This window comes from Aphelocoma coerulescens, chromosome 6 (genome assembly GCF_041296385.1).
Source record: "Aphelocoma coerulescens isolate FSJ_1873_10779 chromosome 6, UR_Acoe_1.0, whole genome shotgun sequence".
In the NCBI taxonomy this organism is placed as follows: Eukaryota; Metazoa; Chordata; class Aves; order Passeriformes; family Corvidae; genus Aphelocoma; species Aphelocoma coerulescens.
Genome location: NC_091020.1, coordinates 7,847,102 through 7,866,896, shown reverse-complemented (window position 1 = coordinate 7,866,896; position 19,795 = coordinate 7,847,102). Strand labels below are relative to the sequence as shown.

Sequence of the window (19,795 nt, the reverse complement as noted above, 5' to 3'; positions counted from 1 at the left end):
AGGTTTCAGGTGGTTATTTAAGCTCATTCAACTTTTTTCTTTTTTTCTTTTTTTCTTTTTTTTTTTTTTTTTTTGTTTTTCTCTCCCTAGTAATCTCTTCAGTCATAAAATACTGATTATACCCCCCACTCCAATCAATGGCATATGATATAGGGCTTGAGGCAATAACTAGGTAGTATTTGAATGGCCCAGAAAACTTTTGAAATGTATCTTAGAGTAAAATAAAGATATGCTGCTGAGGAGATTACGAATAATGAAAAAAAATAATCACAGTTGGAGATATTACTGAGTTGATTTAGAGCTGTTTTGTACGCACACACTGAGTTTGTTTGCTTTGACTGCTACCTCGCATTTTAACCAAGCAAAACCTTCTTCCACACAGCACCATTTTGCATGGACCTGGTGCAAGTTAAAAGCAGAGAGAGAACAGTCTTTCTTGGGTAGTTTCCCCTCTCCTAAAAGAAGGAAATAAGGAAAAAAAGAAAAAAAAAAAAAGGTAAAAGCAAAGCAAGAGGGGGATATAAGAATCTCCAGCCCCACAGCCTCATGCATTTGTAGTCTGTTACGTCAGTGAGTTTAAAGGCATTGTTCTAAGGGTGCCTAGCAAATACGGTGTTTGCAGGACTTACAAAAGGGGATGGTTGCCTTTCGGGTATCATGTGGTTGCAGGTGCAAAGAGAGCCAAAGCTGCCACTGGGGCACTTCCAGAGATGTGTGGGGCACAAGTCCTGGGGAACGCCCTGCTATACGTAGAATCTCAGGTGCTAAGGAGGATTAGATAGGGTGTTTTGGAGTGTTCTCCTAAATTTAGCAGTCTAATGCTGCTGAGTGCACTTTGGGATTTGGGGTTTTAAAATTCACTTGTACATTGTACACTTCCTTTCAGTGGAATGAAATTGAGCTAAGTTTGCAAAAAAAAAAAAAAGTTAGTCTTTCTTTCCCCTTAGGATTAGTGACTGCAGAAGCTGGATAGCAACCAAAGTGGAAACTAACCAAATTGCCTAATTCTCTGGTCCCAGCTCTGCTCTGATTGAAGTCAGCAGTAGACCAATTAGAATTGAAATGATCATTTGAGGAGAAAAAAGACAGTGGCAGACAGTACATTCCTTCCTATTATCTCTCTAAAAAGCATCCTTCAGAAATAACTTTCACTGGCAGTTGTTTACATGAGCTATATACTGCCTATGCTAAAAATATATATTAACAAACAGTATATTCAACATACGGAGACTGACTTGCAATATTCAACATATGTTTATTGTTAGAAATGTAGTGTAAGACTGAACAAATCAGCTAATTAAAGATATTTGTGGTTTGGGGGCTTTTTTGTTTGTGCTTTTTTTCGCCTGCATGAAATACCCAGACAGCTGACAGAGAAGGCAGCCTAGAAAAGCAGATTTTCCCCTTGAGCAGGAGTGATTCTCACTCTTCCCAAGTCTGATGTCACTTGATTTTCTTGGTCCTAAGACCATGACACTAACCACAGCCTTCAGTTTAATGGGTTTCCTTTGTGTCCCTCCAGTCCTATTTCCAAACAGCATGATGTCCTAACTTCCCACTTATTCTTTACCATGTGTTACAAAATAATCAATACCAGTCCTTCATTTGTAGAGAGCATCATGGGAATGCTATGCAGCCCTCTGTTAAGGATAACAGTGGCAGCCATGGCTCTCCAATCAGTGGGAAGCTGGAAGGCATCTTCTTTAGCTGCAACACTGAGTTTAACACTGGGAAGCCACCCCAAGATTCACCCTATGGAAGATACAGGTATGAGATTGCAGCTGAAAAACTCTTCAACCCAAATACTAACTTGTACTTTGGAGACTTCTACTGCATGTACACAGCCTACCACTACGTCATCCTCGTGATCGCCCCCGTGGGGTCACCAGGAGACGAGTTCTGTAAGCAGCGCCTTCCTCAGCTAAACATAAAAGATAACAAATTTCTGACCTGTGATGAAGAAGACGGGGTCATGGTTTACCATCATGCCCAGGATGTTATTTTGGAAGTAATTTACACTGATCCTGTGGATCTCTCCCTTGGCACAGTTGCAGAAATTACTGGTCACCAACTAATGAGTTTGTCTACTGCAAATGCAAAGAAAGATCCCAGCTGCAAGACCTGCAATATCAGTGTTGGACGCTAAAACTTCCCTCATTCCTTAGGAGCCTTCAAACCTCTGTTGCCCATTTCCATAGTCAGAGGGTTCTGTCGGAAGCATGCACATGCCGCTGTCACCAAAAGCAACCACCAGTCTTCAAAATCTCCAATAGCCTTCTTAGTACTTCTTCTCTCCCTCTTTCCCTTCTGTTCCCCCAATGCTTTAAATGATTAGAAATCCAGGATTTCTTTCTGGCAACCATTTATACCTAGATGCTGCAAAAATTGTTTTCTGTTTCTTGCCAAACATAACAAAATCCTATATAAACTGCTTTAGCGAAATAAAAATAACGGCTTATAAATGGTGTTTAAATATGCATTCATTTTAACTACTGAACAAGTACTGGGATAACTGAAGAGCATGAAAGGTTGTAATTGCAGCATGATTTGAATTTCAGAGCCTAGAAATGTCAGCACTTCCAACGTGTTGTTTGACAGTGTTATTTATGTTATTTATATTAGCTAACTGAAAACAGAAACTGTGTCTTGACATAATGAATATAATAGAAAAATATTTTATTTGTACCATTGTATAAAATATTATACAATCATATAGAATATATAGATTACATTTTAATATCAATTGTATACATATGTCATTAAATCATTTTCCCTTATCAAAGATGTAGTTTGTAAACTTCAAATAGCTCTGTATCTGTTCCTGTTGCTCTAGATGACTTTAATTAAAACAGATTTATGAAGACCATTTCTGATTCATAAAAGTTAAGTTATAAATTATTAAGTCAGTACACTGAAACAACAAATAGCTGCAAAATAAAAAATTCCTTTTTTTAGTGTTCATATTTTTTCCTCCAAACTACTTGAAGATGTGTACATCTTCCAAATCATGCCATTACATACTACATAAATACAAACATGGTTGGTACATAATAGGCTTTATAAAATCAAAATCTTCTTACCAAGATAGAAAACAGGTTCCTTATACTATGTGGTCAATACAAAATGGCAGGTAGAGCAAAACACTAAACATGATTCAACTGGTTCCACTCCCTTTTTTTTTTTCTCTAAGTAATTCTTCCCTCCTTTCTGTCTGGGCTAGGTATTTCCCAGAATCCCTGCTTTTCATTTCTAGTACAAAACCTGCTGATAATCCTTGTATTACTAGTCCACTTTTCACACCAATGGCCTATCACAAACAGTGACAATTCTCCTTAATATTACGAAGTGTGGTGCTCTGAAAGTTAAGAAAGATGCGTAATTTCAATGGAAAAATAACTATTTATAACCTTATTTTCAGTAAACAAGAAGTTTAGCAGTCCTCATCAGATAACTGTGACACTCACTTATATACCATGTACTTCATCTATCCAAAATATCTTAGCATAATGCAGTAATCTAGTCCTGGTTTTATATATATATGTGGCAATTTATAACACAAGAAGTACTTCAACATTTTACAAAGTGCATGCGCCTAAACGAGCTTTGGTAGTTAGAGAAGCGAATGTTATAGCGTCAGGCAAACCAAAGTGCAAAGGTTAATAGAGAAATCAAAACTAGCATGTAGTTGATCTATTTACTGACTTTTAAGTTCTGTGAGCCAGGTCCTGCGAACAACTGAACAGGACAGCAGCCAGTACTCTGTTCTATCTCTTCTCAGCAACCTGTAGCTATTTCATTTAATCAAGCACTTTCTCTCATTTCTAAAACATAAAATAGTTCCATGTGGCAGTTGTTGTGTTCTGGCCTTTTCTTGCATAAGCAGCGTCACTCTGCTCTACTCCCAGCCCTGGCACTGGTTCTTCCTGTGCACCTTTCTTTGAAGCCACTGGAATTGAATGGCAACTTCGTCTTGAAAGCTAGAGTATGTTCCGAGTTTTTCCTTCACTCACTTTAAGTCATTTCTTTTAATCTAGTGAATCAAGACCTTGACAGCCAACATTACTAATTAATTATAGTGCATGTTAATTCTGGAAACGAAGTGTAGCACATTATCATGTACTAAGAAGTACTAAAAACCTGTAGAGCACTTCCTCACATTTTTGGAGCAGGTAAAACTGAGAATCTACGTTACTTCAATGTCCTTTTAATTTCTTAACATTCTCACAGTGCACTCCAAAGCTTTTTCAAAAGGAAAAATATATACTATAGTCCACTCACCCGTGCTTAATATTCTTGCATATTGCTGTCCTCTCTCATCCCAGCTATTATAATTGGTAAAGTGCATCAAAAACCTCAGTGTGTCAAATAATTGTGCAGCAGACCAAGACCTGTAAAATTACTTTCTCTTTTTCTACATTTGTTTGTTTGCTTGGATTTTTTTTTTTTTCCTAGAGAATAATATCACAGCATTGCATTCACTTCAAATCGTTTTGGAAATATCATGCTTACTGATGAGAACCTCCAGGAGCCTGATTTTGGCTTTTGTGTGCTTGTATTCAGAGTATTCCTCAGCCATTGGCACCCGATCTTCTTTCTGAGGACTCCTATGAAAAGCAAATAAAAGCACCATCACTTTCTATGAATAAGAAGAGAAACAGTCTTAAAAATGAATTCTGCAACAACTGATAAGGATTGGATTTTTTTTTACTGACTTTAAATGACTAAAGATAATTTGACAGGGCCAGAAAGCTCTAATATACAGAAATAATATTTAAAATACTGAGTTTTCATATACCAGACAACTTTCTTGACAGCTGTGGAAGCATAACTACTTGATTCTCAAATATGCAGAGAAATCATCACAGTGCTTTGAAAACTGTTACCAGTTACCACTGTTACCCGTGCCCATATCCTCCATAGTTTTCAATAAAAAAGGTCTGCTAAATGAAGAGGAGGAAAAACAGAGTGAAAAATGGCCAGTATTTATTCTGGGTAAAAGAAACAGAGGCTTCTGTTTTTAAAATCTCCTGTTTAAAAATGGCCCAACTGCCAAGTGTATTCCCTGCAGACTGACATCCTCAGAAAGAGTCTTTTAGCAGCCTCCCTTCAGCTCAGGGAATATCCTGTGCTGAGGTGGGGTTTATACCCACTGCAGGCGTGTCCTGAAAGATCCCCAAATCCAGGCTTCCCTCACGGATGACCACATTCTGAAGGGACTAAGCAGGGAGATAGATGGACATCTCCAGAGACCAGACAGCTCCAGGGTATTTTCCAGCCCTTAGGTGCAGCCCCTTTGGCCGGCTCACCCTCACAGAGACAAACACCCCTGCCCAGGACCCAAAGGGGATAAGAGAGGGCTCTGCTGAGCTGCTGAGTTACCTTCCTGTCTGTTTGTAGAACTGCTCCTCAAACTCTCGAAGAGCCTTGCGAAGTCTCTTCTTATCAGCTCTTGTTTCTCTGAGATGTTCGAGCAGAACGGGCCTGTGAAACAGAGACAAGAACATGAAGCCCCATTTTGCTTGGAAGGATTGTAAAAGCCTTGGATTTGGGTAGCAAAGAGTTTCTGCTCTGGGGCCATGGCAGGCACTGGCCAGAGCCCTGAGACATTCCACCACACTCCACACACAGCTGTGCTCCTTCCCTTTTACTGGTATTCCAGCCCTTCTAATAAAGTGAAGGCAGAGACTCTGGTCTACAGGGGAGGAGAAGCATTTAGGAGCCAGTCGTGCTAGTGGCTTTAATTCTCTGTGGAATTAATGGAGTTGACAGGCTCAGCATCTCACAGGAGGAAATACTGTAACTGAATTAAAGTCAACATCCAAGCCCTGCTCCTGTTTGCAGCTGTTCCCAATCATTACTGTGATGCAGTGGAAAGGCTAGTGGTACCCAGAAGCATCATTTTTGGAGGCCATGTTTTAGCTAGTGTTCAGAGAAAAAGGATTTTAAGCAAAGAAAGGATTTTGTTATGACATTTGCTCCTGGTAGTGGAGCATAGTTTTTTTGCATAGTAATAAAATGCACGGAAAATATCTTCCCACTATTTGTGAGCAAACTATTGCACACATAGTTGAGTTACATAGAAATCTAAGTAATTTTTATTTACTCTCAATTGTGTTAGACTCTAGTTAGCTTAATTTATGCATCTAAGACCTCCCAATCAAAACACAAAAGAAAGATACCACCCCCTAAGCTTTGAGAACATATCTGTTACTGGAAGGCACAATCTTCAACAAGTTACCTTTCTCTTCCTGGAGCTGGCACAAAGTTTTTTGAATAAACAGCTCAAACCACAGGTATGCTGCCCAAACAATGAATCTCCTCTGCCTCCTCTCTCCCATAAGAAAACACTGAATCACTCCTTTGGTATAGAACATTCCTATGCAACAGATAGGGCTCATATTTCACTTACAAAGTCTACATTAAATGTTTTAAAACACTTGGAGAAAAGAAAGAGAGAACTTACATTGTTGCCTCATGTAGATTGGACATAGACAAGGCTGTCTGCCTGTAAACTTTCTTTTCATCCAGAGGTGAAATATGTACAGGCTCACTCTCCTCCTGAGAGTAACACAGGTGCTCTTCAACAGGGAAGCAAGACATTGGACCAGACGATAACTCGTGGCTGCTTTGAGAATGGTCCTCATCTGAGTCTTCCTCCTCCTGCTTGGGAAATGCAAAACATTAGTAAATTAATTGTTTAAATTACAACACTTACAGCTAATAGTATGACAACATAAAGAATTAGGATCTGACTTCCTGGATGTATTCACTGAAACAGATTATACCAGGTCTACTTGAGGTTGTTCATGAAAGCAGTCCTGGGGTCACAGGGTTACTGTGTGTTGCCTACCAGGAGTAAAAAGGATGGAAGTTGGCCCTGCTCCCAAGTATCTCCAGCCAACAACTTATTTCTGTCTGCCCAAAAGCCCTTATACATGGCAAAGATTTAACTAAAATTCTGTATTTATGTAAGCAGTGCAGTCTGGCTGGAACTTGCACTCCTCTTATATACCATCTACAGCGTGCATTGTATCCAGATGTTCTGGCTGTAAAAAGAGTTGGAGGGAGACATTCCACAATTTTATAGCTACTAACGTTAACTACTAAAATAGACTGATATTGGTGTCTTGCTCACATTCCTCCATCCTCAGAAGAAAATTTGAGCTATTGAAACGAAAGCTTAAACATAAAAACGCCATAGGGCAAAGCTCCTAACAAGTAACACTAAGGGGAATTTCAGAGAAATTTTTCAATTAAATACCCATCTGTAAATGTGTAAAGCTTTGCACTGGGGTTTTTCAAAGAAATGTAAAGTTACACTGCCATCTAAAAAAATAAAAATAATTTTTAAAATCAACCTAGCCCCACTTACTATTAAATTAGTATTTTTGGTAGACGTGCTAATTAACTTCCAAGTAGCCGGATTCCACTGCCTTCACCCACTATGAGACCAGTACTATTCCATTACACTGATATATTTTTAAAGTACAACAAATCTCATTTAAATGCTACATAATTGATAAAAGCACTGTTGATAAGATATAGAAGTTAGATATATTGGCAGCAGAGTCCTTCAAGGAAAGAGAGAAGCTTCCTTCTGTATTGCAGATGTTTGCCACGATGGAAAACTAATGCCAGCCTTTGGTGTCTTACCCAGCCCACTGAAGTTTGTGCCTCAGAAACTGCTGCTGTACATTGGAACCTCTGACATGCACAGAAGTTGCATTTTACAGAGCATTTGCTCTGTTTGAAATATCAATACCCTGTGTTAGCCAATGAGCAGTTTTTTGGACATCAGTAATTCTACTGCTGCCAAAGTGACATACAGGTACAAATCAAACACAGTGTTTTGTATGTTTCCTTGACAATGGGTGAATTTTTCCAACTTACAATTGTTGTGATCAAAGATGGAGCGGCAAGAAGTTTCTTGATAATTCTGTATCTGTCATAAAGAGGCTTCATGAGACTCTTTTCTTGCTTAGTTACCTAAAGAGAAATCACAACAAAACATTGCCCTCAAAAATTAAAAAAAAAAAAAAAGTAAATTTTAAAGGTTCTTAATTTCTCCTGTAAAACTGAAAAAGGTATTAGAAGAGTATGAACAGATGTGTATTTTGCTTCCATAGATATTCCATGGGAACTGTAATTTAATCCATACAATTTCTAAAAATGAAAATGAAAATCTGTTTTCTAATGGAGAATACCCAGTGTGGTTTCCTCACTTTCTTGAGCCACACTGCCTAGGCAGAGGGTAAATTATTCTCTCCCTGAGGCTGCTGCTAGAGCAGTGGGAGTTCAGATGCGCTGCCGCTGTGCCTTGCGTTGCCAGCTCAGCTCCTTAGCTGTGATGACAGCAGCAGGAGTGCCTCAGCCTGCCTGGGACAATACACTCATGGGCCCAGTGGGATGGAGAGTGCCAAGAACACGGCTCTGCAGCCTGCACATGGGGCTGGCTCCATGCAGGATTGCTGTGTGCATTCCTCACCAGAGCTGCCTTCCGCAGCTGGGATTTACCATCTGCTCATTTACTTTGTTCTAAGTCTTTCATGAGCACTTGAAGCATGGATTTGGAAGAGAATATGATTTTAAATCAGGTGGTAAGAGCCTGGTCCAGCCACAAATGTTCAAAAATACAAAAATGAACCTTAGGGAAACTAGCTGTGCTCTAGATTGACTTACTGCATTAAGGGAAAAAAAAAAATAGCAAATCCCTCAAGGAAAAGAAAGCAAGACAACACCCCTGCAACCAACCACACCCCTCCCCCTGCCAAAGTAACATTTTCCTCCCTGATAAATGTCCAAACAGCGTCATGTGCACACTAGTCCACCATCAGCCCCTGCTCATCAGCTCCCACACCTATGAGCACCCTCTGGGTGCAATTTCACTGATGTTTGGCACTGCAGAGAGGCCCAGGTATACCCACTCAGATGAGTGAACACATGGCAGGTCTGAAGAGACACATACTGATGGCACAGACAATAGCCCAGAGCTGCTCAGACAGACAAATGCCTGGTGAGCAGGAGCAAGGGGGACAGTAGGCAAACCCAGAGTGGTGATACTGCACGTCTGGCTGATGGAGTGCTTCATGAGCACTTCTAGAGCCACACTTCACTGCGGAGTGTTAGGGCTTGCCCATTCCAGCCAGGCCACTTCTCTTCCCCAGGCATCATGTTCCATTTAACTACTTCATGTAAGGGCTCCAGGGAACGCCAAACAAGCCAGAATAGATTGGGTTTTGCTTTAAACCTGGTCAGTGGCCTCTGTCTGACCTTGTTCAGGTAAATCTGGATAAAGATGGTGCTGAGCCACACCAGACATCAGCTGGGCACGTATCAGCCCCAGCACACTCCACTGTGTTTCAATGCTGCTGTTAGAGAGCTGCTTCAGCCCTGAGAAAAAACATCCTCTCTGAACCCTGTGCTACAAAGGTGCCCTTGGTATTCTATCTCTGAATCAAGTCTCTTACCTCTACATAGCACTAATAATTTCTTTTTTGTTTTCCTTCTTAGGAAGTATAAGTTCTTCATACCCTTCTTATATACTCACTCCATCCCTCAGCTCTCATTCCAAGCCCAAAGATGAACAAAAATGAGATCAGAATCAGATCATAATTTTAACAGCTGACATATTTTTGGACAAAAGCTGGTCCAGTTCCCTTTTCCTCTACCACAACTACTACTAGCCAGAAACAGAGACAGTCACAAGAATACAGACATTGATATCAAAAAGAAGTTCCTCAGCTGTGTAGACAAATTTTCAAATCATCATCTCACCAACGAAGGCAATTTTTTGGTTTGCACCTACATTTAGCAAAGGAGTCCCTTGAAGTGATTTTAATTCAGAGTTTAAGTCCTGCTGTGTAGTAAAGGCAAAACACATATGTCAGGTCATGTGATTTTGTAGTTCATGTCTCGGATGCTGCCTTATATAAAAAACCTTCCTCAGCTGATAAGCATTCTAATCATACATGATAGCAGAGCCAAATCTGCTGTGAATATGTAATCTTCCAACTTAATCATCAAATCCTGCATTTTTCAATCATGAAGAGAGATACAGAGCCACTTTTTATTTTACTTTAATTTCTGACATATAAACCAAATTCATCAGTATCAGGAAATAACATTTATACCTGAAAATTAGTTTGAAATAACTAAAATTACGTTAACTGTGTAAAATTCATCTAAATATATTTAATATACCAGTCCAAAAATATTGGTTAGAGATGTTAGATAATTTTTAATTTATCTATTTTTCCATGGCATACTTACAGGTTGTCCATGAATACTCTCAAAATATAGTAGACATTTCTGAAGATTGATTTTTTCCAAAGCCATTTGCTTTTTTGTCATATCCTATTTGAAAAAGTTATTTATAAGATTGTGAGTCAGGATTTCATGACATGGGTACAGGTACATATCTGTTTAATAATCTCTTCTTCCCAGATAAACATTAATAATGAATTCTATTTCTGTCTGCACTGAGGTCAAGGGGGACTTGGCATTAATTTAGCAAGAAAAGAGTCCAAAATTACATTACGTATATATTAAATATGTTTAGTTGCAAAAAATAAGAACAACCACCATACTAGATAAAATACTCAGAAACATAGAAGAATGCAGAGAGGACATTCCTCAACTTTTTAATTATTCATTAAGAAAGAGAGCTAGATTTGCCTTGGCTGATAAGGAATATAGAACAGAAAGATTCAGCAATGCAAACCCTAGCCATTCATGGTAAATAGCTTATATCTGTTCAAAAATGCAGTATGAATCACTGGTACCAAAAGAACATTGATTTCTCAGTGTTGGTGAATGACCAGTATTTGTACAGGTGTCTGCTGTGGGGAGCACACCATGTAACAGGTCTTTGTCTCCTCCCTTTCCCCAGCAAGGTCTGCTCCTGACACCTGCGTAATTTCACCTGGCCCAGAACACCAAGGAAGGAGCACATGAAGTGAATGTCATTTCCCACAGCCTCTGCCAGATCACAATGGAGCTGCCTGAATTAGGGCCCAGTGTTCAGAGGTGTGGGGGAGATGAAGTGACGTGAAGAACCGTGGAGTTGGGGGCACACACATACAGGGGACCTTTCTGCAGAAAGCTGATGACGAGGCAGCTTTTAGTGACAACTTGGAGAAATGCTTTTACTAATTAGACCCTACTTTTAAAAATATATCGAGCCTTGAAGAGGTGACACCCCTCTAATATTAGAGCACCTTGCTATTAACTTCAAGAGGAGCAAAACCTATTTTGTTTGATGCTCAAACGCAAAAACAGCGCAGAGCCACTAATCAGAACTGCTAACCACATTTTCCTAAAAGGTCTGCATGAGTTAATCACTGTAAAATCGTCTGTCATTCATGTTAAAAGATGAGCTGCTAACTAGAATGCAGGAGTATTATAAATTAGCTGATTTGTTTATTTATTGTTAGTTCTGCAATTAATACAAGGTTAATTCTTTCAAAAACTATTAAGCCTGGAGCAGCTGAATGGTTAGGAAGAAATGGGGTGATCATTAATATTGATTTTACACAAGAGAAATGATCTCAGCAGGGCTTAGCATTTGAGCCTATTTCATTAGCTCCTTTTATTAGCAATCTCAAGACAGGTTGGTATTCAGCTACGTTTGAAATAGCTGATAATTTCAAAATCAGAGAAGGCAGCTGGAGTCACAAACAGAATTGTCTGAGACATCTTAGGACTGTAGGCTACATACAGCAGCAGGAGATTCAATGATAATTAAATAGAAACACTGCTTCATAGCCAAGGAGAAGATGAAGTGAAGTGGGTCAGTGATGAGAAAACAGATACATAAAGGGAACCAGTCTGAGAAAAGCCTTGGGGGACAGGCTGCAAACATTCAAACAGAAGGCAAAAGTTGTTTGCCACATATGAAGAAAGAAAAGGGGGACTTCACCTAAAGATAAGGTAGTAGTTCGGTTTTCATAACTTGGAACAGAGGCACACAAAATGCTGTATACAGTTATCTCCTTTACTAGTCTGTTCTGTTCCCTGCATGCTTATGCCTTCAAGCTCAGTGCTGTTTTTCCAGACAGAAAATACAAACTCTGGGGACAGAAGAACAGACAGTCCAGTGAGGGCTGGGCCTGCCTGGACCCTGTCAAAGGCAGCGCTTTGTTTCCATGCAGGCACAGAGTCAGGTTCCCAGGGCCTTAGTCTGCCACTAGGGGATGTGTGGTGGCTCATTACAAAGCAGCATTTAACACAAAATTAGAAAGAAAAAGTTTAAAGAAAGGCGACGAGTGACATGACACCTCCATAGAGCGGTGCCAGTTCCCGCCAGCCGAGGTCAGGCCCTCTCCGAGCCTACCCCGCTGGGAAGGGCTGGTGAGCCAGAGCTGGGCACCACAGAGCTGCTGCACCACAGAGCTGCTGCCCCCCCGGGCACTGAGGCAGCAATCACAGCCCCAGCCACCGAACACCCGGATTGGATTCAAAGTTGGGAGTTGGGTCTTGGGTTTGTTTTTTGGGGGATTTGGTGCACCTTTTTGAGTAATACGATTCGAAGTGTGTTTATTTGCCTTGCGTCTCTTAACTCCTACATTCGTGCTCTTAATCTTTATTTTTTCCTAAAGCCTTGTACCTAAACCCAAGGTGAGCTATTACATAAATCACCATCTCCCTGCACAAGGAACTAGTGACACAAACAGGTGTAACAGGTGCTCACTCCTTTGTGGGTTACTGAGCCACTCACAGGCCAACCCCAATTTTCTCTGTGCCTTCTCATTCAATACCTTTACTCACAGGCTTGTTTGCAAGAGGGGTGTTTTGTTCTGGAAACCACATTCTGCTGTTTCCTATTCAGATCTTGTGGTTTGTGCTCTTTTAGACATACTGGGATTTTACTCTGCCCCTTTCTAAGGACACACATTCTCTCATTTGTGTTTCAGCAAGGCTTTAGAGGCTTTCCACAGTGACCTTCAGGGGAGAACTTGGCAGGCTGTTATGGAAATGCTATCTTTGCTCAAAATAACTAAATATCAAAAAAGAAACGTTTAGCTGCTATTTAGCTTACTCTTAATCTAGCTCAGATTCTAGTGCAGGATCTAAATGTTATATAGAAAACAAAATGCTGCACATAAAATATATCTACAGTAACAACAAAGTTGTTTGTAGCTGAAATGAAGCCTTTGATCTTTGCTGTTACCACAGATATCCTTGATTCATTTCACATCGTTAGTGCCACAAATCTCACCTCCCCCAAAAGTCCAGGATGACTCATAATCAAAATCCAATCTTTTTAATGTTATGCTTAGGGAGCTACTAAAATATATCATTTTGAAATAGATCAAATTGATTTCATGTTATTCCTGCTCAAGCCTCTGTTCCCCAGCACTTTTGGATAACTGTTACCAAGCACCTTTGCTAACAGATAGTTTTCACAACACAAGTTCTCTCCACAAGAAAACAAGAAGAAAATTAATAAGATTTAAAAAAAAAAAAAAATTGTCATGTGCAAACATTTAATTTACATTGCTTCATTGTTTGTGAGAACATTTCAAGTGAGCACTGCTATATCACAGATTTAGAAGGTTTTCTTGGAAAATCAGAAGTCCAAAAAATTGAAAAATGAGTGGGACAGATACCCACACCCAACTTACTTTTATAAGAAAGTTTTTTGGACAGGATTTCCTCACAGGCATCTGTTTTGGTGTCATCTGATCTCACTCCATTAATAAAAAAAATTAATGACTGAAAATATTATCCTACAGTCTGCACTGTTGGTATTTTAGAACTATATGCAGAACAGCAGGGTTTTGTTGCCTTTTTTTGTTTTCTGGTTATGAAACTCTTTTTCCATTTAATTTTTCTTTATAAAAAAGTAGCATATAAAAAGAAACAATTGAAAAATCAGTCATGTATGCAGAGCTCAAGATCTGAGAAGCATGGCATTGTTATGCACAGTCCTGGTTTTTATATAGCAACTAGTTGTTTAAGAACCAAGAATAGAAGCAAAACAAAAATTAAAAAGTATCTCTGCTGGGTACGCTCTGCTACTGAAATCCACTCTGAATAATTTCTTAGTTCTCACATAGTTTAGCATTTAATTCTTCACCCTCTTACCCCTTCCCCTTTTTCATTCACCAGCCAAAGTCTAGACCTTACTGTCAACATTTGGATTTTAGGTACCTTTGAGGGCAGAATTTATTGTCTTGCTTGGCTGTAATGGCATCAGGACAGCAACATCATCAACAGCAAAAACAGCCCCCTGAAAAGTGGGGGTTTGGGGGGTATGTATTGTTTTAGAGAAGCCTATAGTGTGCCAGGAATGTGAAGGCACAGCTAAATTTTAATATATGTACTAATTTTAAAACAAAAACTAATTTCCCAGCCAAGCAATCATGTTTCATGGAATATTACTCCTACATTCAGAAAAGAAATTGAGAATGTGGAAGAGCAGAGGCAGGATCAGCACAAACTTACAAGGTCAGGAGAGCAAAGCAGTCTGGGTGGTTGTGCTGACCCTGTCACCTCAGTGCATGCTACTGACTGTGCAGAGGCTTTAGCATTTCTCAGCTGAGAGGGGACCTTTGTCATCAAAACACCTTCAGGAATGTTTTTAGTTGCACAGTTTCTGTGGGCTCAGGGTGCCTGTGCTGTCACCATCTTCAGTACACCAGGATATGCAGTTCTGGGCACACAGCCTCAAGTCTCTCACACTGCTGGAAGGGTCCAGCAGTGCCTGGCAAACAGTTTCACATGTGCATCTCTGAGCAAAAAATGATTAGCACTGCTTGAAAAAGCCTTCTGCACCTCTGCACCTGAGCAACTCTTCTCAGAAGAGTCACTTCAGGAAGCTGCACTAGAGCTCCCACCTCACCACAGAGAAAATGCACTGCAGTGCCAGCAGACAGAGGATGTGCACACCCTGAGCCAGCCACACACCAATATCTGCCTCAGCTGAGAGAGTTCTGAGGGAACAGCCATGCTTCTTAAATACCTTAATAGTCTCAGGAAGGTTGAAGTGTTGCCTTTTCTCCTTCAGTCGTCTCAACACACTGTCCATGGTTTCCTCCACGGAGGGAGCTGGTTCAATGCTTGTGGCCTCCAGTGTGCCAGCCTCTTTAGAGGTCCCACTGCTTTCACAGTGCTCGTTTCTTTGGGGCGCTGTGGAGGTACAGTTTTGCTCTTCTGACATTCTGAGTTTCAGCTCTGAAAGGCAAATTGCATGGCAAATAAATAGAATAGAAATGTTTGCAAAGCAGTTTCCTCTGACACTACTAGGAAAAAACACACCAAAACTTTCCTGCTTCTTGCACACAATTATTATCGTACCACACGCATGTAGGAAAGTAATTCTGCCTCACTTTAGCATGTAACATCTTTTGCTCCCTAGAGCAATTTAAACTGTCCCTTCCCCTTCCAGAGGCCACACTGCCATGCCAGCCAGGTTGCTCAAGTGGTCCTCACAAGGAGAAGCAGCCACTTTCTTAAATGACTTTCCTTGGCAGAAGAGCACCTGAGCACCCCAGCAGAAGACAGAAGCTTCCCAGTCAGCCGCCTGCCTGGATGTGATAAAGTGTGTGACTGTATTAACTTGACACCCAGCCAAAGCCCCTGGAGCTCCAGGGACCTGCACAGAGCAACAAGGAAATTGAATTAAAATCTGAATTAGCTCCCATAAAACCAGACTTTGTTCCAAGCATACGCCTGTCTGGTGAAGGACCTTGGGCAAGGCAGGAGATTGATGTCTCCAACTGTGTTAAATTTGTTGGAATCCATGCAGAAACAGTAACATAATTTTTTAGCTGTGACAGTCTGAGGATATAGGCCAGTTTTGGGTGAAAACCAGTAATTTTTAGTAAACCCATAGAGTTTGCATACTTGAAGAAGGACCTACAAGCATCTGAGTGTTTTCCATTGCAATTGTACTTGTCATGTGAACCTCATGGATCTGGCTTCACTTGAAAGCAGTGCCATTATTCAGGATAATAAAAATCAAGGGTTGTCACAGGATTGAGGCATTTGGGGTGTGAAGGTGAGGCTGATCTATGAAAGCCAGACCCTCTGGATAGGAGAAGCAATGGTTGAGTCAGAGATATAATTTTCAGAAATGTAACCATGTGTATTGGCCATTTCGTCTCATTTGCCCTTCCTCAATTTGCAACTCAGAGTTCAAGGGGAAATAATACTTGTAGTAATAATAATCATCATCTTCATCTAGTAATCATACAGGATAGTACTCAAGGGAGAACTTTCCAGAAGAAATTTACTGAAAGATGGGTTTCTATTTCTTTATTTACCACAATCACATCCTCTATATCGACATTATTAGCTGTATCCAGAACAGAGATGAAAGATAATACTACAATTTATTTAGTAGTGAGAATCCATTTATAACAGGGCAAAAAAAAATTTAGATAAATTATAAATAGCCTTTAAAAATAATCAATCAGTCTTGGCTACAGACTCCCCAAGGGAAAGCATGTAACACACCCACAGACGTTAATGGACTGGTATGAAGACAGTCAAGGGCAAAACCTGACCCTCAAGGCCAAATTTAATATCAAGGAAAGATCTGGTTTTATGATCAAAATCAATAAAATCCTTAAAAATGTGTATCCTCAGTTTTAAAGAAAGATTTGCACCTACATTTGTGCTATTACAAGGAAACTTTTCTGTGTTTCAGACTCTCATAAAAGTAGACAGAATAGCATCACCCTTTGCATGAATGTTTGTAGTGATGAGGGAGAGACGATGGCTTTTCCCCCTTCCCCTTTCTAGCCTTGGTATGAAGGCTGAACTGGCTCACTTTAATCCCTGCTTTCAGGAATCAAGGTAAGTCATATCACATAATATCTTTGTTGCCATTGGGACACTTATTGCCGCGCACTGTGAAAAATAAGCAGAGCAGTGAGGTTACAAAACTGACTTTAAAATGTTCCAGGCACACTCCCACTTCCAAAAGCTTCAGCAACAAAGGGACACAACCAGCTATTATGTACCTTTGAGCTGCTTCCGACCTTTGGCCAAAGCATTCATCCACTTCAGAACTTCAGGATTGGAAGTCTTGTCACCATGCGAAGGCTGAACGCAAAGGAAAATGGAAAGAATGTAAAGAAACAGAAGGAGCTGCCAGTAAAAAGATCACACAGATAAAACCCTCCCTACCCCCAGTGTGCTACAAAATGTCCGTAGTTCCAACTGCACTCTATCAGTGTCATGCAGAGCATCTGGCTTGATCATGGCATTAATTTGTCATGGCTTAGCTCTCCCCGTTGTGACAGAGTGCTACAAGGATCTCAGTGTCATATCTCTGATCCCCAAAAAAACTCAGCAATGAACGTTTCAATCTCTGACTAATTGGATAAATAATCTCAGTGACTTCAAAAGGATTGATCAAATACCTAATTTTAGTCAAGTTCCTAAGTGATTTCCAGGATGGTAACTGAAGCTCTCTGTCTTCTGCAGGAATAAGCCCTTGCTTTAGGACAGGGATTCTCTTGGGAAACAGCATTTTAAAAATTTTAACTGACCTGCTTAATTAATCAAATGAAAAATCCCGTGCAAAAGTGATTTCAAAAGAAACAAACAACAAAGGCTTTGTATATCAGGGGGTTTTTTTGCATTTAGAAATTGACTCCAAATTAAAGTGAATTTACACTGAATCTTCAGAACTCAGATCATTAAAATGGCAAAACAGTTTTGCAAAATCAAGCTTCTGAAATAATTTCTTTTCTGGCCATAGTCAGAGGGTTGTTTAGGCATGAAATTGCGCTCCTAGGAGCATATGATGACCACAGGGCCATACAGTTCACAAGTTTAAGTTTTCAGTTATTAATGGGATTACAAGGTAATATATAATTGGCTTAATTTTAATAGAGTCAGAAAATGTCACAAACTTCCCTGTTTAATGTTGTACATATCCTGAGCATCAGGCACATTTTGATATTCTTATACTGCACAATTCCCAGCACAGCGCTCACCACTGACCTCAAATAACCCCCACAAGTTTTATTTCTCTGATTTTTGCCATCAGCTTCAACTGAGCCCCAGGCTTTGGAGGTTTACAGGAGTCTGCCTGAATGAAGGAATCTGCACAGCAGAACAAGTTTCCAAGCAAATGACTCCTACAAAGCCAATAAGTAGCTTTTCATCTTTTGCACCATTTTATCTCACAAGCCGGTCAGCCGTGTTTCACTGATTCACACTTCTCAAAGATGGGTATTTTGCAACAAGGGTAATCCAAAGAAAATGTAAATTAGAGTCTCAGAACTACTGCATACACTGAAAGATGCTGAAAAGTTATTCCCTCGTTGAAGTTTTTCCTATTTCATTTTATCAGAAATACCCTATCTCACATTGTTTTGAATGTTTAAATACACTGGGATCCTTGCCTCCCTTTTAGAGTATTTTCCTTTTCAATTATTGTCTTACCAGGTATTTTTTTTCTTGCTCAAACTTTTCTTCATACTTCCTAATTTTTCTTTTGAGGCTCTGAAGATGCTTGGTAAGTTGTGTTACTGTCTGTGGTTCTTTGCAGTCTTCACAGCTACATCTAGAAGAACTTCTTGGCCTGCAAAAGCCAAAAGCAAAGCTGTGGGATCTAAGAGCTGGCTGTAATGGACTATGCCTTGTTTTCAGGCATGCTTAATGCTTAGTTAGCACTGCAGAATTCATGGCTATTCTATTCTTTCACAGGATAGAGACAGCTTAGTTTTACAAAGTAAGCATAAAATAATTGCTTTTGCTTGAAGGTACCCCTAGGGTATTCTAATGGGTTCACCATCTGTCTTTCATTTTATCTTTTTTTTAATTAAATTTGGGATCTCTGAATATATTTCAAAAAATTAATCTAGTAGGCAAAAGCCTGATCCAGTATTTACATTTAACACCCACACCTTTATTCACAAGTCTTCCAAGTGCAACAGGAGACTGTGGTGACATGATTTGTAGAAGTAAGCTCAGGGAGTTTTTCATTACTGGGAATAAACATTATCATTTTGAAGACAGTTTGATTTCTGATTATTTACAGCTGCAAGTCAATAGAGCTGATTATTATCCATATGCAGCTGAAGCTAAAGCTCTGTATATAAGCTTTTAAGGAAGTTTGATTTCTCTCTGAAACTCAAACTTGGTTTCTGGAAATTGCATACATGGACTGTTCATATGATTTATGACACTGTCACCTCTCATCAGTCACTCAAGCTATAGTTCAATTACAGCTGAATTTTTCAGTATTGTACCTTAATAGCCCTGTCTATCTTCTGTTCACTCATCATACTAATTACTAACTGACATTTAAAACTGTCTTTGCTAACTATAATTAACAAAGACTTTAAACAATATTGTACACTGTTATAACTGAGGAAAAACTAGTTCCTATTTCTGATGCTGCAAATTATCTGTGTCAAAATATGCCACAATATGAAAATTTCCTTTTTATGAAGCAACAATGACTAAAAATGCCCCATGTAGAGGGTTGTGGACTGCAGAAAAAGGTTTAAAAATACATAATAATTAAAATAGATTTTCTTACATCATGAAAGGTTGAGCACTTGGTGGAGAAGGGGCAGACTCTGTGTCTAGATTAAATCTCTGGCTTTGGCTAAAGATAGAGCAGCGTGGTGACAAGAGAGGATTGTCTCCATCTGTGATGTGATACAGCAGTCGGCTGGTCCCTAGGGAGTGATGCTCCTGTGGGCTGCTCTCCATGTCATTCTGCCAGTCCCTGTGGGCTGGCACAGGCTCTAGAAAGAAAGTATAAATCAGTGTGGACTGAGGGTCACTCACATGGGGTTGAGCTCCCTAGGTCAATAAAAATCTGTCCTTA

General features: G+C 39.8%; 2 protein-coding genes across 6 annotated transcripts in view; one reads left to right on the top strand and one right to left on the bottom strand.

Moving 5' to 3' along the window:
• Window positions 1–2,959, top strand: part of PHYHIPL (phytanoyl-CoA 2-hydroxylase interacting protein like) — a 128,726-nt gene extending 125,767 nt beyond the window's left edge. For all 5 annotated transcript variants that reach the window (XM_069019112.1, XM_069019113.1, XM_069019111.1 and 2 more), the window contains one exon: window positions 1,612–2,959. In XM_069019112.1, coding sequence (XP_068875213.1) covers window positions 1,612–2,146 — 535 coding nt within the window. In that variant the 3' untranslated portion in view covers window positions 2,147–2,959. The remainder of the gene's footprint in view (window positions 1–1,611) is intronic.
• Window positions 2,960–3,043: 84 nt separating this feature from the next.
• The window catches only part of FAM13C (family with sequence similarity 13 member C), a 117,276-nt gene continuing 100,524 nt past the window's right edge, over window positions 3,044–19,795 (bottom strand). The window contains exons 16-24 of the mRNA XM_069020359.1: window positions 19,502–19,712; window positions 18,400–18,538; window positions 16,968–17,049; window positions 14,963–15,174; window positions 10,270–10,353; window positions 7,891–7,986; window positions 6,464–6,663; window positions 5,380–5,481; window positions 3,044–4,604 (exon numbers count right to left, since the gene is read on the bottom strand). Of these exons, the coding sequence (XP_068876460.1) occupies window positions 4,481–4,604; window positions 5,380–5,481; window positions 6,464–6,663; window positions 7,891–7,986; window positions 10,270–10,353; window positions 14,963–15,174; window positions 16,968–17,049; window positions 18,400–18,538; window positions 19,502–19,712 (1,250 nt within the window). The 3' untranslated portion in view covers window positions 3,044–4,480. The remainder of the gene's footprint in view (window positions 4,605–5,379; window positions 5,482–6,463; window positions 6,664–7,890; window positions 7,987–10,269; window positions 10,354–14,962; window positions 15,175–16,967; window positions 17,050–18,399; window positions 18,539–19,501; window positions 19,713–19,795) is intronic.